At 38.4% G+C, this 13,473-nt stretch overlaps 2 protein-coding genes across 2 annotated transcripts; one reads left to right on the top strand and one right to left on the bottom strand.

Annotated features, from left to right (window-relative positions):
* The first annotated feature begins 1,908 nt into the window (after window positions 1–1,908).
* LOC137962346 (probable receptor-like protein kinase At2g42960) lies at window positions 1,909–5,863 on the top strand. The gene is made up of 8 exons (XM_068809157.1): window positions 1,909–2,521; window positions 3,202–3,874; window positions 4,004–4,108; window positions 4,203–4,325; window positions 4,449–4,619; window positions 4,778–4,907; window positions 5,082–5,291; window positions 5,411–5,863. Exons 2-8 carry the CDS (start codon window positions 3,204–3,206, stop codon window positions 5,504–5,506), a joined length of 1,506 nt encoding a protein of 501 aa, XP_068665258.1. The 5' UTR covers window positions 1,909–2,521; window positions 3,202–3,203; the 3' UTR covers window positions 5,507–5,863.
* Window positions 5,864–6,832: 969 nt separating this feature from the next.
* Window positions 6,833–13,077, bottom strand: LOC137962543 (26S proteasome non-ATPase regulatory subunit 14 homolog). The gene is made up of 6 exons (XM_068809461.1): window positions 12,864–13,077; window positions 12,519–12,696; window positions 8,147–8,228; window positions 7,708–7,884; window positions 7,442–7,609; window positions 6,833–7,179 (listed from the first exon to the last, which is right to left on the bottom strand). Exons 1-6 carry the CDS (start codon window positions 12,991–12,993, stop codon window positions 6,988–6,990), a joined length of 927 nt encoding a protein of 308 aa, XP_068665562.1. The 5' UTR covers window positions 12,994–13,077; the 3' UTR covers window positions 6,833–6,987.
* Window positions 13,078–13,473: the final 396 nt, after the last annotated feature.

The following is a 13,473-nucleotide window of genomic DNA, read 5'->3' as shown; positions in this document are numbered from 1 at the left end:
CCTGCTGCCACGAACCCTGATGCGTCAAACATCACCACACCTCGCCTGAGTTTCGGATCCCCTCATTGATGCCTTTCCCGGTTCGAGAATCACGGTTCCGATAAAATAATCATCTGGGGTGTCTCCATTACTCGATATCTAAGTTAAGAATGTCATTTCTCGTTTGTGTAATTGCATTGTCTTGTCCCTTACTTCTTCAATGTTTCCTAGTGGGAGATGAAATTATTGAACTGGATTAGCTTAGCTCAATGGCGGGTCAGTTTAAATTTTCGGATTCTTTTAGTTATTGATCTCAAAGGCGCCATTGGGTCTGTGCTGTGAGTCTGTTCTATTTTTTATTTTTTTTTCAGAAAAACTAACAGTAATCGCACTGCTCAGTAATGACAGATGCACAGTGCAGTTTCAGTTGGGACTTTCGAAATCCACAAAGCGGATGGATTATGGATAGAAAGCGAAGACTGACGACTACGGAATACCTGGACGAGTTGCCATTACAGTCTACAGACACAGAGATAAAGAAACAGCAACTTGGAAACGGGGGTTGGAGCTGAAAAGAGGCGAGTCACGGAAGGCTCGCGCTCAGCTCTCTCATTTGCCTTTGATGAAAACGACCTCCCTGTGTTTCTTCATAAATGAAAGATCCCTTTACGCTGGATCACATCCTGGTCAGTCTTTTTATCATTTCAACGGAGTAAAGAGAGTTTTCAGATCTGTTTGATCTCTGTCATTTTGTAGCTATTGAAAAAAATCAAAGTTATTAATCAAGATTTAGATGTCGTCTCTCTTGGGCGACTTCATCTGAAGTATTACCCATTAGTGATTCTTACCAGAGAGGAAAAAAGATTATTTTGACAGTTACGGACTAAACTAATACAACTGAGATGATGGGCAAGATGTGGGGTGGACTGCGAGTTTTTATTGAGGAAGAAGAAGGGTCTTTCATTGAAGTGAAAGGCATCTAGGTATCGCTTCATGGACACGCAGAAGACAACAAAAAACTCTGCAGATTTACAGAAAAGATATTCCCCTAGGCAATCTCGACTATCAACACATCTAATACTACTCAATTCATCTAAATAAAACTTTTCCGTTTCTTCCATGTAAATCCAAAGAATCCTCTTGCTTCTCCTTTGCTTAAGAGCAGTCAACAGAGACCTTTTTGATTTTGCCTTTTCCATCGAAGAAGAAGAAGGACCCATTTGTATAAAATATAAACTAACAGAGCAAAGAAAACTTCGTTTTTTTTTTCTTTTATAGGACTTTCCTGCTTTTGCTGGTTAATTATTTTAAATTTCAGGGTGATAACGAATGAAATGAGAGGATGGGAGAAGGAAAACAGTGTTGATTTGTCTAATGGAAAAGGTGGAGAGAAAGAGTTCGTTTGAGGATTATTTTAAGCAAAAGTTATGCTTCTAATCAAAGTCTTTATCCCCCCACTCCAAAGGGAACACATCCCACAGTTCCTAGTTAAGAAGAAGAAGAGAGGCCATCCATTCGGGGTTTCCACTGTGACTTGGACCGGACCCCGGTTTAGGTTAAGCAGAACACTAGATTTAATCTATTATCAGACATGATCCATGACCGACCATCTAACTGAAATGACTGAATAACCCCTGAGAGCCGTTGGAGGAAAAAGACTGAAGCTATCTTGAGAGGTTGTACTGTGAAGAGTAAAGGATGGATAGAAGCTAATTTTTATGATGAAACTGGGGAAATTAAATTATGATCGATTTTTCTTTTTTTTTTTGTTTAAAGTATGGATCTTGCATTTTACAAAGCAGTGGTGAAAATAAAGAAGGTAGAGCAAGTCAAGACTCTTTAGAAAGGGGCTAGTTTGGAAAATTAGAGCTCAAAAGGGAGGATGTTTTTGGTACAGCGTATTTGCCTACCATGAAGTTGGATTTGGAGATTGTCGTCTGGGTTGACCTCAATCCTTCCCGCACATTCACACCTTGATTCCATTTTTTGCCCCATCTTTTCTATATTTTTCATCATTTTTTACTGTATTTTCGTTCAAGCTATAAATGCAAGCTCGTTCCGCTCACTCGCTTTACCTTTACTGTTCCCCGTTCCTCTCTCTCTGGTTTTCCTCCATTACAAACCAAGCTTCCTGCGCAGCTTTCATGGTCCCTTTCTCCTCCGCGACAAAAAACCTGCCAACCATTTCACCAACCTTTGCTTTTTGGGCCATCCAAAATTTCAAGAACTGGGTTTGATCTCCGTTTTTGTTAGTGTTTGCTTTTGGGTCAATTTCTTTTTAAACTTTTTTTGGGCCACTTCTGCAAAATCTCTGTTTCGAAACTATTCATTCTGCAATGCTGTCCCTAGGGTTTTGGGTTTTGGTTGAGTAGTTTATTTGAGTCGACAAAAGATCATGCTTGAGAATCAGTTTTCGGAAGAGCCCATTGGCTTGTCTGCATTTGTTTCCGTCCTGTTTTTCTCTTCCTTATCTATTTGAATTTTAATTCTTTCTGCGGAGGCGGACAAGAGATCAGGAGCATCAAGTCTCTGCTTAAGAAAGGTAACATTTTCTGCCCGTATATCATTTTTGTGTCGTTCTGCTAGTGTAAGACCCTCAACTCCAAGTGAAGCGAACACGGTTGCTCTTCCCCGTTTTCACACTTGTGTCGCATTATGCAATGTGGGTGTGTAGAATGACTTTATATTCCTTAGATGTGTTAAAATAGAAAGACGAAGATGTACTGGGGTTGGTCTATTTAGAATGACTATCAACAAGTCAAGGTTCACGCTCGTTATGGATCCGATGCTCCGGGTGGCCTAAACCAAGTGAAAATTGTTACTAAGATCACTGAATTGTTTTTCCTCGTCTAATGCAGTCCGTAAGAATTACTGCTTTTATTCAAATGCTCTATGTTTCTTGCTCGTTTGGAATTAGAATTCCATTTTCTAACTGCGTCTTATTTGTAAAATTCCACTTTATTTGGACACGAGCATTGTTTGCTATGAAGACATGCACAGGAATCAGAGAAAGCCATGAGTTTGTGTGACCTACTTTTCTTCTATATCATCAATCTAGTTTATTTTTCTCTTTACTGCTTGTTCTATTTCCACTTTCCTTTTCTGGATGAATGTTTTTGCGCTTGTTCATGAGTCATGTTTAATGTAATCAGGGGGAGTCTTTTGGATCAATATAGTTCGTCTCTCAAGTTTCAACACTAACCCATGTTTGTCATGGTTCAGAGATGTCTTCTGCCGATTCCTTGAATGCTGAACTTTCAAAAAGGATATCACCTTTTGGCCTGAAATTATGGGTTTTGATTGGCGTCTCGGTTGGTGTATTTATTGTTTTGATTCTTGGTTTCCTGTCTCTGTGGACAATGTTTCGAAAGAGGTCAAGAAGGACCCTTGACAAGTTCCCATTATCCCAAATTCCCAGTGTCTCAAAGGAGATTCGGATTGACAGAGTCGGAGGGCAGTTTCTGTCACACAATGTACTTGACCGTGAAGGTGTTCTTTCTGCACATGATAAATCCTTTGAAAAAGACTCTGAGAAAATGCTGGTCCATTTGGGCATGAGCAAGTCAAGTGATGCTGATAATATTAGCCAATGTAGTTCAGCTTGTGTGCATGACAAGGCTGCTAGCTCACATTCTGGAGAAGAAGGAAGCTCAGGGACTGTTAATTTCCGTAATAAATCATCGTCATATGGACTTACTTCTGCCTCACCTTTAATTGGTCTGCCAGAGTTTTCACATCTTGGATGGGGCCACTGGTTCACTCTAAGAGACCTTGAATATGTTACTAACCGTTTCTCAAAAGATAATGTGCTGGGGGAAGGAGGGTATGGGATAGTTTACAGAGGAAGGTTGATTAATGGAACTGAGGTAGCTGTCAAAAAGCTGCTCAACAATCTGTAAGTATTTTAGAACTGCATTTGTGGTGTAACTCACTGTTCTTTTTAGTGTTTGTGGCACTTCTGAAAATATTTATGCTTGACGTTTGATGTATGTGATATTTCCTTTTGTCTGGAATTAAACTATAGAGGTCAGGCAGAGAAAGAGTTTAGAGTGGAAGTTGAAGCTATAGGCCATGTGAGACACAAAAACCTGGTTCGACTTTTGGGTTATTGTGTTGAAGGAACTCATAGGTAAGTGTCATTATTTGCTGTTAATGCTACAGTTTCTGTTGCTATTATTATGATGATGTGGATGTTGACCTTCATGATTGATTTGATGTCAAAGGATGCTCGTCTATGAGTATGTGAACAATGGAAACTTGGAACAGTGGCTTCATGGAGCCATGCGCCAACATGGAGTACTTAGTTGGGAGTCTCGCATGAAAGTTATGCTTAGCACTGCTAAGGCGTAAGACTCGTCCCTTGTTTGAACTTAATTTTTTGTCTTATATTACTATTCATCTTATGAGCTTCTGGATGAAGTATGGAGTATTAAGGAATAAGTAACATGTCACCCAAATGAGATTTGCAGGCTTGCTTATTTGCATGAGGCAATAGAACCAAAGGTTGTCCACCGGGACATTAAGTCAAGCAATATTTTGATCGATCATGAATTCAATGCCAAGGTTTCTGATTTTGGTTTGGCCAAACTACTGGGTTCAGGGAAAAGCCATATCACAACCAGAGTAATGGGAACATTTGGGTAATGCTTTATTGTATCTTAATGAGCGACATTTTTCTTTCTCATTTCTTGGTATGCTCCTATCAACTTGTTGCTGCCTTTCAGATGGGTGTAATGATCTTTATGATATCATTATGTTTTTTCTTGAGTTGAGTTCTGGTTGCCCTGTGTAATTTCAGGTATGTAGCGCCAGAATATGCAAATACAGGTTTGCTAAATGAAAAGAGCGACATTTACAGTTATGGCGTTCTTTTGCTTGAGGCAGTTACTGGCAGAGATCCCGTTGATTATGGTCGACCAACTAACGAGGTAGGTCTATTAATGTATAATTTTCAGCTGATTTGCGTAAAATTTCTAGTTTTTACTGATCAAAATGAGACTCTTGTACTCTTTTTTCTGATACTGTGCTCCCTCTTAATGGTCAAGAGTTCCAACACTGAATACAATTAGTATTTAAGCTACATAGGCTGTTCACTTTGGCAGGTCAATCTCGTTGAGTGGCTTAAAGTAATGGTGGGAACCAGGCGTGCAGAGGAAGTAGTGGATCCAAATTTAGAAGTTAAACCAAGTACACGGGCTCTAAAACGTGCTCTTTTAATTGCGCTTAGATGTGTTGATCCTGATTCAGAGAAAAGACCTAAAATGGGTCAAGTAGTTCGGATGCTAGAAGCTGATGAATTTCCATTTCGTGAGGTGGGTCTCTTGTATAATATAGTTAAACATTTGCTTATCAAATTCAATATCATCTATAATACAAAATTAGGGCCTCTCAGTGAAGGTCATGAGGAAGACTCATCAGATTTGTCCTGCAGGATCGGAGGAACCGGAGGAGTCATGCCGGGAGCTTGGAGATTGAATCTCAGAGTTCTGTTGACATGGACCACCAAGTTGAGAAATCGGAAAGTTAAAGGTGATGGATGAGCCTGGCAGTTGGCGAGTGGATAAGCTTATTCTCAGTAAAGGTTGAAGCTTTTATAGGTACCCTATCCTTCAGAAGGTCAGAATTCAGAAGGAGAGTAATCCGTTCTTGCAGAAAAATCACCACAGGAATGATACTTATTAAAATGAAGGTTTTCCTCTGTGGGTCACTGGGGTTGATTTTCTGGAGGCTATTTATGCATCACCCTTAAATTGGTAAAGGTTGGATGCCCTCCTCGTAGGAACTCATTCAACGCCGAAATTCTCCTTTTTTTTTTCTTTTTTTTTTCTCTTGTACAGAATCGTTGTTTCAATACAAGATTCCATTTTGTCTTCGTTTTTACATATCTGGTATTATGTTTCAAGTTTGGATTTTGCCTGGCCTGAGAGTCGAGACGTCAATTTTTCACCGGTACGGTACTGTTGTTATTGAAAAGCTTGATCGTGAATCATCTCTTCCTTCTTTTACTGTTTTTTGCAGCAACGGGGGTTGCCTTTTTATGTGGTACCAAATGATGCTTATTCCATGGGTGTTTCCTGCCTTATTTCTTTTTCACCTTTTCTTTTACCAGTGTTATTAGATATTCTTATGTTCCATCTTTTAGCTGCTGGACACGATCGATCGACAGACTCTGGCCTTTTTGTTGTACGGAGGGCAGTAGGCGAAACGCTTGGCCTGCGGGAAGTACTATCACATCCAGTTGCCTCAGAAAATTTACCGTCCGCTTGTGCTTGGTTCGTCCTTTTCTGGGGTTGTATCTACTCTGGTACTGTAGTGCTTAAATGGCCGTATCCAAAACTTTGAAATTAAACCATTCGCTGTCCTCCCATACCGTAGTTGAGTTGTTTTGGAATCTTGTAGCGGAGGCGTGGGTGATGCAATCTGCAGTCTGGGTGGAGATGTCTCTTATCCCTTCCATGTTCTCCACTCGAGAATCTGAAAGAAAAAAAGGGAGAAAAGATAAAAGAGGAAAAGATGCTTCGATTGGTCCGACCATCTGCTCTCTCTACACCCCCTGTCAGCGCAGCGTACAAATTTCAGAGAATCTTATTCTTATAGAGGGAACGAGGGGACCTGCTCGTCCACGCTGTGCTCTGTTCGCCTCGTTTGCTGTAGCCGTAGGAAAATCATCGAATCTTAGACTCAAGATTGCTGATTTTTAGTTTTCAAGAAAGGGATTTTTTTGTTTTTTATTTTATAATGAGTTCATCAATAAAAATGATGAAAAATAAATTGATAAAAAAAAAAACTTGAAAAGAAGAAATTATCTCCTACTAAGTATAACAAGCGAGAAATTTCTGATCAAACGTGACGATTGAACAACAAAATCAAACTGAGACAAATTTATGATCGCCGCGTTATTGTAGTCAAGAGTATTACAGCTATTCCCATGAATCGATAACCAGACATGTGTATGAATGGGGTGAATCCCCCCGACGGCAGCCATTGTTCCTCAGTTTTTAGCTTCGACTAGAACACAACAGTATCCAGCATGGTTCCCAGAGTCTGAATGATGTTAGATGACATCAAATTGGAGACATGCTCCTCCAGATGCTTCTTTGCGTCTTGCCTCCCCACGTTAGCAATGGCTAGCTTTTCTGGAGGCAACTCGTCCTCCTCCTGAACCGCCTTGTTGTATTTAATGGCCAAATTCAGCATCTCCTGCATATTTATTGTAGCTATTTGTCATACGCTCGCTTCAAGAAAATGCAAAGGAACAAAACGATGAAGTTTCTCTATAACATTTTGGAACTTAAGATACCATTCAAACCTCCTCCACTCTTTGTGGTTCTTGTTCATAAGGTGCACCAAATCGCAGGAAGAGATAAAATCCAGAGTGATGGATGGCACCAAAAAAACTCATAGTGGTGTTCTATTAAAGATTCATTTGAAAAATCCAAAAAATGAACCTGAAATCACTCACCTGAACAGTCTGTTCGTTTGTTTTGGAGTGGACATCAAACCGCTGTAATGTCAAGCCATCCGTCCACTTTTTCTTATGTAGGTTTAGCAACATTTTTTCCTCCAATTCATTCTTCCGGTAGTTAATAGCAATTGAGTAGTAATGACGGTTCAATCCGTGTATCAATGCCTGTAAAGAAAATGATAAAACATGTTCAGCATAAATCGCATTACGTGAAAGAAGATGAGACATTCTTCAAACAACATTAGTAGTCACTGCTTTCTCACCTGGATGGATGGTTTATTGAGATGACCAAGGTTGGAAGTGGTCTGACGTGGTTCTTGGCCAAGCATCATCGTTTGTGGGTTGATCAAGCGGAAGGCATCAATCACCACTTTTCCTTTAACACTTTGGATTGGGTCAACCACTACTGCAACAGCTCTCTGATTCAGGGCCTCGAAACTCTGACAGGGATTCAACTAAACTCTTTTAAAACAGTAGTCAGCAACCAACACATGAGTTCATTCCCTAGTACATGCTACATAAAAAAAAAATTGATAACGTAGCAGCCGCATCTTCACTAGATGTACATAATGCCATATAGAATTCACAAGAAGAACTATGTACATCACCAAGAAGAAGCATTTTTTTTTCAACACAAGAGAAACACAGCAAAAAGGTGCAAGAAAAAAGAGCGGTAAGTGAACAACTGAAAGACAAAAGAACCTGTTGAGTATTTATGTCCACACCAGAAAGCCAACAGCCAAAACCTGGATGGGAATGGTACCAGCCTACCACCATTTCTGGTCTGCAACACCACAATGTCACAGCAAAATAAGAACCATGGATAAATCATTGAGTGATGCACAATCCCAGTGTGATTCATCCACATGCAAACAGAAAGAGCATATTAGTTAAATGCATCTAGTAACCTTAAAATAATCACAGCATTCCAGCCTTAATACATATTACCATTTTATCTTTCTGTTTACTTATCTCCCTATGTCCCCTTTTTTCTCTCCAAGAGAAGTTTTAAGACAAATGTTAACCTTGATCAGGCTTTGTACAAACATGATGAGAAAAAGGCCATTCAACCACTACATTGGCAATGTGCTCAAATGTGTGTGTGAGAGAGAGAGAGACAGAGAGACGGAGAGAGAGAAACTAAACAGTTTTTAGCAGAGCAATAAACATTATTATTTATAAAAAACCTACTGTTCGCAAATTTGGATGTAAAATATTGGAAATAGAAAGAACAAAGGAAAATTAAGACAAGTAGAAGGTGAGACAGAAGAAAAGATGAAAGGGAAAAAAAGAAGAGAGGCTCCGCAGCCTTCCATCTCAAGCAAAAAACCAGAACAACAGTCAACCCTTATGTTTTTATTAAACCCTGAATCTTTTTTTAGATAATTATTAAACCCACAAATATGAAAAAATACAAGAATACCCTCGAGACTTAAACTAAAGAAATACAGCTTTTAAGTCAATGCAAATCCTCATCCTGAATATTCATTAACTTCGACAATGGTCACACTTTTTATTTTTGTAGTTTGAGAATTCCACATGTTCTCCAATAATAACAATGGAACTCTAGAAAGGGAAGAGACTTCTCATTCTTCAACAGTGCCAAATGCAAATCCTCATCCTGAATATTCATTAACTTCGACAATGGTCACACTTTTTATTTTTGTAGTTTGAGAATTCCACACGTTCTCCAATAATAACAATGGAACTCTAGAAAGGGAAGAGACTCCTCATTCTCCAATAGTGTCTAACATTCGGTCCTTCCACTTCCAAAAAACACCTTGCTCTTGCCTCTAACTATGTTCTCAAAAGAATTTTAAAATTCCATTGAAAACCCATATTCTTCATTCAGTAACACGTTTTCCCATTCATATCTGAGGTTTGAGTTGGTTTCTCCCTCCCTACGCTTGGAGCCTTGAGCCTTCTCTTCCTCTTTTTTTCCATTCTTCACGATTCCTCAATCAAAATTCCAGAGAGAGAGAGAGAGAGAGAGATGCTAGCCCGATACTAAAACAAACAACTCCTAAAAAAAAAGAGTATATTAGACTGGAAACTACTGGCTGCAGAGCACTAACACTGCTCGAAGAGACTCCTCTGCATTGAAAGACAAGAGTCACTACTGATTGTCACAACGTTGCCGTACTTTTAACTCTAAAAAGTTTCACTGCTTAGCTTTAAAAGTAGACCCCACAAAGATTTTGGGTATCAGAACCAGATTAGCAACGGAAACTTTTAAAAATTTAGAATATTTAGATCTCAGAATTCCTAATAAAACAGAAACTAAATTTATAGGACCACATAAAATAGTTTGCAATTTCAATTCTGAAGAACATCAGTTTCATAGTAACAACCCTCAGTTAAACATAATTGTAGTTCTTATAATAAATTTTGCCCAACACTTCCAGACTAGACAAAATAATTTAGACCAGACAATAAGAAACATTTTGAACCTAGAAAAGAAAAGACAACAAAAACTAGATCAAATAATAGATCACCTTGATTTCATAAAAACTAAAAGACCTGATAACTATCCAGATTTAGAGAAAGAAATTGATAGGATATAAAGAAGAAAAAACCGTAAAACCTAAAGCAAAATGGCTCTTCTACACGGAAGTAGCAGAACCATCACAGAAGTAGGTAATTCATCCCAACATAGAACTTTCCTAGAAAGAATTACTGGACGAAACAGTACAGACCAAAGAGATATCCAGTTAGATGAAATTATAGACATTGACCAAGATATTACTCTCTTTAGTAATAACCAGTTAAACCTGTTAAATCCAAGACAGCTATATAAAACTGGACCTTTTACTCTAAACAAGGGATTATTTAGACATCATAGAGAAGTTCAAGTTAGTTGTACAGGTCAAGATTCTGTAAATTTTAACTTGATAGCAGAACAGGCTTTTAAGGAATTAAAAAATATAGACAAATTGATTCATTTAGGACTTATTATTATAGGAATTGAAGGATTAGGAAGAAAACATTTAGGGACAAAAACTTTACTTAGCATATATGATGACTGATGGTCTGATCCAAAGAAGGCTATGTTAGGAATCACTGAAATAGATATGAAGCAGAATGGAGGAATTTTTTACTGCTCACCAGATTTCCTTATCAGCCTTCCAGATTTCAAGAAATATATTGAAATAGGAATTCGAACAAAAGGATATGATTCTTTTATAGGAGATAATTTACTAGTATGTATCAGATTCCTAGGAAGATGTACTTATACTAGTACAACAAAGTTTAAAGTAAAAATAGATGTAGTAAATCTCATAGGAAATAAAGGAATAAAACTCTTAAAACCCATCAAATTTTCTCCTGAAGACCTAGCGGGATTAGAATGGAATTTAAGATTCAGGGAAAAAAGTATTTTGAATCCTGAAAGTAGTATTATGTATACTGACAAACAAGGGAATGTCAATATTAGATTTAATGATTATGACCAAAGAAACACAGACTCAGAAATAGAATCCGTAAGCAATGAAGATTATAGTTTAGTACATATTGAAGAATAAGAGAGGGAGAGAGAGAGAGAGAGAGAGAGAAAACTTGTGACCTATTTTTTTCATCTCTCATGTGACCTCCTTTTTTCATCTCTCAAATAAAATGACAAGAATGGCATCATTAACCTATTTTTTGGTACATGCGATATAAAATAAAAATACCCTTTTCACCCTTTTTCTCATAGTTCCCTTTAAAGAAAACTTAAAATAACAAAGATAGTGCAAATACCCACCAATTTCATACTGGAATGCAAATGAAAAAAGTACCTATGTCATGCAAGATCAAGCAACTTCCAAGTGGCCTTTTTCTATGTTTTTTTTTTTTTGGTGACATAAAATGACAAAAGTACCTGTTTGGCTGTTCATAATTGCACTTAAGAATGGTAAAAGTACTCTTTTGAACATATTTTAGTGCTGATGAACAGCTTTTAATGCATGCGATAATCAATCCTCACAATTCTAATGAACTAACTAACAACAGAACTTTTTTATGTGAAAATATGGAATTACTTAAAAGGCATGTGAAGGAGCAGGACAAGATTCAAACAGTTTATAATAAACACATCTTAAGCAGCAGGCTACTGTAGGACTTTCGCGGATTCTGGGCACCTTCAGCTACAACTTGGACATTCATTAACTGGATATACATATGACGAGATAATGGACTTTTAATATGTTATAATATATCTATCACAGTTGTGACTCTCCATGCTTGACTGTGATATTGTCAGCAAAATTACATCATTACCCCCTGCCCCGCACCTTCTGTCCCTCGATGCAATGTTCCTATCAAATCCCTCTGACCCAACCATACATGACTAATCTAGAATCTCCATGCGCATAAGGATAGAACTAATGTGTTAGGGCACACAAGCTCTTTTATACATTGTATCCCATTGGCAAGTACCCAACTGTAACCAGGGGTGGATATCTCAGTTTTCTGATACATCTCGGGTTGTTTCAGCCCTGTCATCTCATGCATAGCATCCTATAACATCATTTTGATGGATATGGTTGGGGGGAGGGATTTGCCCTCATAAAATCTGAGACGTCTTGATGAAACACCCGACCCTGGCTGTAACTGGTGATACTATCACATTCCACACAAGGCCCAAATACCTTTCAAAATCCATCTAGAGGTCTTCTGGGATGATTACAAGAAAAAGAACCTCCCTTCCCTTCCCGAAATCAAGAGAGAAACAAAAAATCAAAAGAATATATATGAACAGCATTCACTTTCATGAATGTGCATAATTCTTTGAAAATTTAAAACTAAATCCAGTACAAACAAAGAATAATAGACTGTTGCATTCTCATCTGGCACCCTTTAAGTATTATAGGACCCTACAGCTCAAACCGAGGCTTCCACTTGCCAAAAAAAAATAGCTTTAGTAGTCAAAGATCAACTCTCACTTAACACCAAAACCTAAAACTAAGATCAGCGTCAAGCCAAAAATCCAATGGCTGCCCTAACCCTAGAATAATACCTGATACCATTCTCTAAATTGTTCCATGTTCTAAAACAAAAGTCAAATGAAAGAGGGTGAAAACGATTAAGAGATTACCTGCCAGTCTGCTTGAGCATATCAAGCATGTTAGTCTGAAATACATGATCGACGGCTTCAACGCTAACGCCCGTCCCACTCTGCGGCATGGCGAAAACATCAACGACGCGAACGGTATACTCGTCCACAAACTCCCCGAGCATCAAACCCATAACCTCCATAGGAACTCCAGCCCTCCCTGTTTCACCATAATCCTTATTTTCGAGTAAGATGACCGAGCACAAAGCATGATTCAAACGGATCCAGGTCCACAAAACAATTCAGAATAACACCAATTTATCAAACTATACGCAAAAATAAAGAGACGAACTAAGTTAAAGATGAAGAGAGGGAGAGGGAAAGTACCGTGCTTCAGCATCTTGAGGAGAGCAAGCGAGGAGATGTAAACCTGCTCGGAGGAATCGAGAAGTGGAGAATCCGGAGGAGGGTGTCCCATTCCACCGGCGCCAGAGAAAATCCTCTGCAGTCTCTCCATGTCCGCGAATTCTACTCTATTGCTCGCTGCACCGTTTCAATGAAATGTGGCTGCCTGGAGTTGCCTAGAAGAAACCTGAGACGTAGCCGAAACAAAAGATTTACCCCATAGTTATTAGTTCAGGAGGTAGGAGACCAAGTGGTGAGGGTCCGTCAGTTTTGAAAATAAAAAATAAAATAAAAACACGTGGAAAATAAAAAATAAAATAAAAATAGTAATATTTGAAAATTTGATTATTCAAATATTTTTTCAATTTTCTCCCAAAATTCCATCACAAGATAACATAAAATAACTTTCTTTTTTCCTTTTCTTTTATTTTATTTTCTTTTATGTGGGTTCCAAACAAACCCTCGGGGCTTGGTCTCAATTGAAAGTATGGTAAGCCTCATCCTACCTCATTGCTCTTTTGTGGTCCAATGCTTAAAGTTTCATGCCCTAATGGCAAATTCTTAATTAGAATTCTTTAGCCCTTGTACCCAT

Source organism: Aristolochia californica, unplaced genomic scaffold, assembly GCF_029961685.1.
Source record: "Aristolochia californica isolate CCGP_79_NKW_82.1479 unplaced genomic scaffold, dmAriCali1.0.hap1 SCAF_4, whole genome shotgun sequence".
In the NCBI taxonomy this organism is placed as follows: Eukaryota; Viridiplantae; Streptophyta; class Magnoliopsida; order Piperales; family Aristolochiaceae; genus Aristolochia; species Aristolochia californica.
The sequence above is the reverse complement of the archived record's forward strand: the minus strand, read 5'-3'. Positions and strand labels throughout refer to the sequence as shown.

What these genes read in the sequence shown, in the direction of transcription:
- LOC137962346 (XM_068809157.1), top strand. Translation starts at nt 3,204, where the DNA reads ATGTCTTCTGCCGATTCCTTGAATGCTGAACTTTCAAAAAGGATATCA. An exon ending in TGTGTTGAAGGAACTCATAG is followed by an intron (nt 4,109 to 4,202) that starts GTAAGTGTCATT and finishes TTGATGTCAAAG; the next exon opens with GATGCTCGTCTATGAGTATG. An exon ending in ATGCTTAGCACTGCTAAGGC is followed by an intron (nt 4,326 to 4,448) that starts GTAAGACTCGTC and finishes TGAGATTTGCAG; the next exon opens with GCTTGCTTATTTGCATGAGG.
- LOC137962543 (XM_068809461.1), bottom strand. Translation starts at nt 12,993, where the DNA reads ATGGAGAGACTGCAGAGGATTTTCTCTGGCGCCGGTGGAATGGGACAC. An exon ending in ATGCTCAAGCAGACTGGCAG is followed by an intron (nt 8,229 to 12,518) that starts GTAATCTCTTAA and finishes GTGGTGTTGCAG; the next exon opens with ACCAGAAATGGTGGTAGGCT. An exon ending in TCAATAAACCATCCATCCAG is followed by an intron (nt 7,610 to 7,707) that starts GTGAGAAAGCAG and finishes TTTTCTTTACAG; the next exon opens with GCATTGATACACGGATTGAA.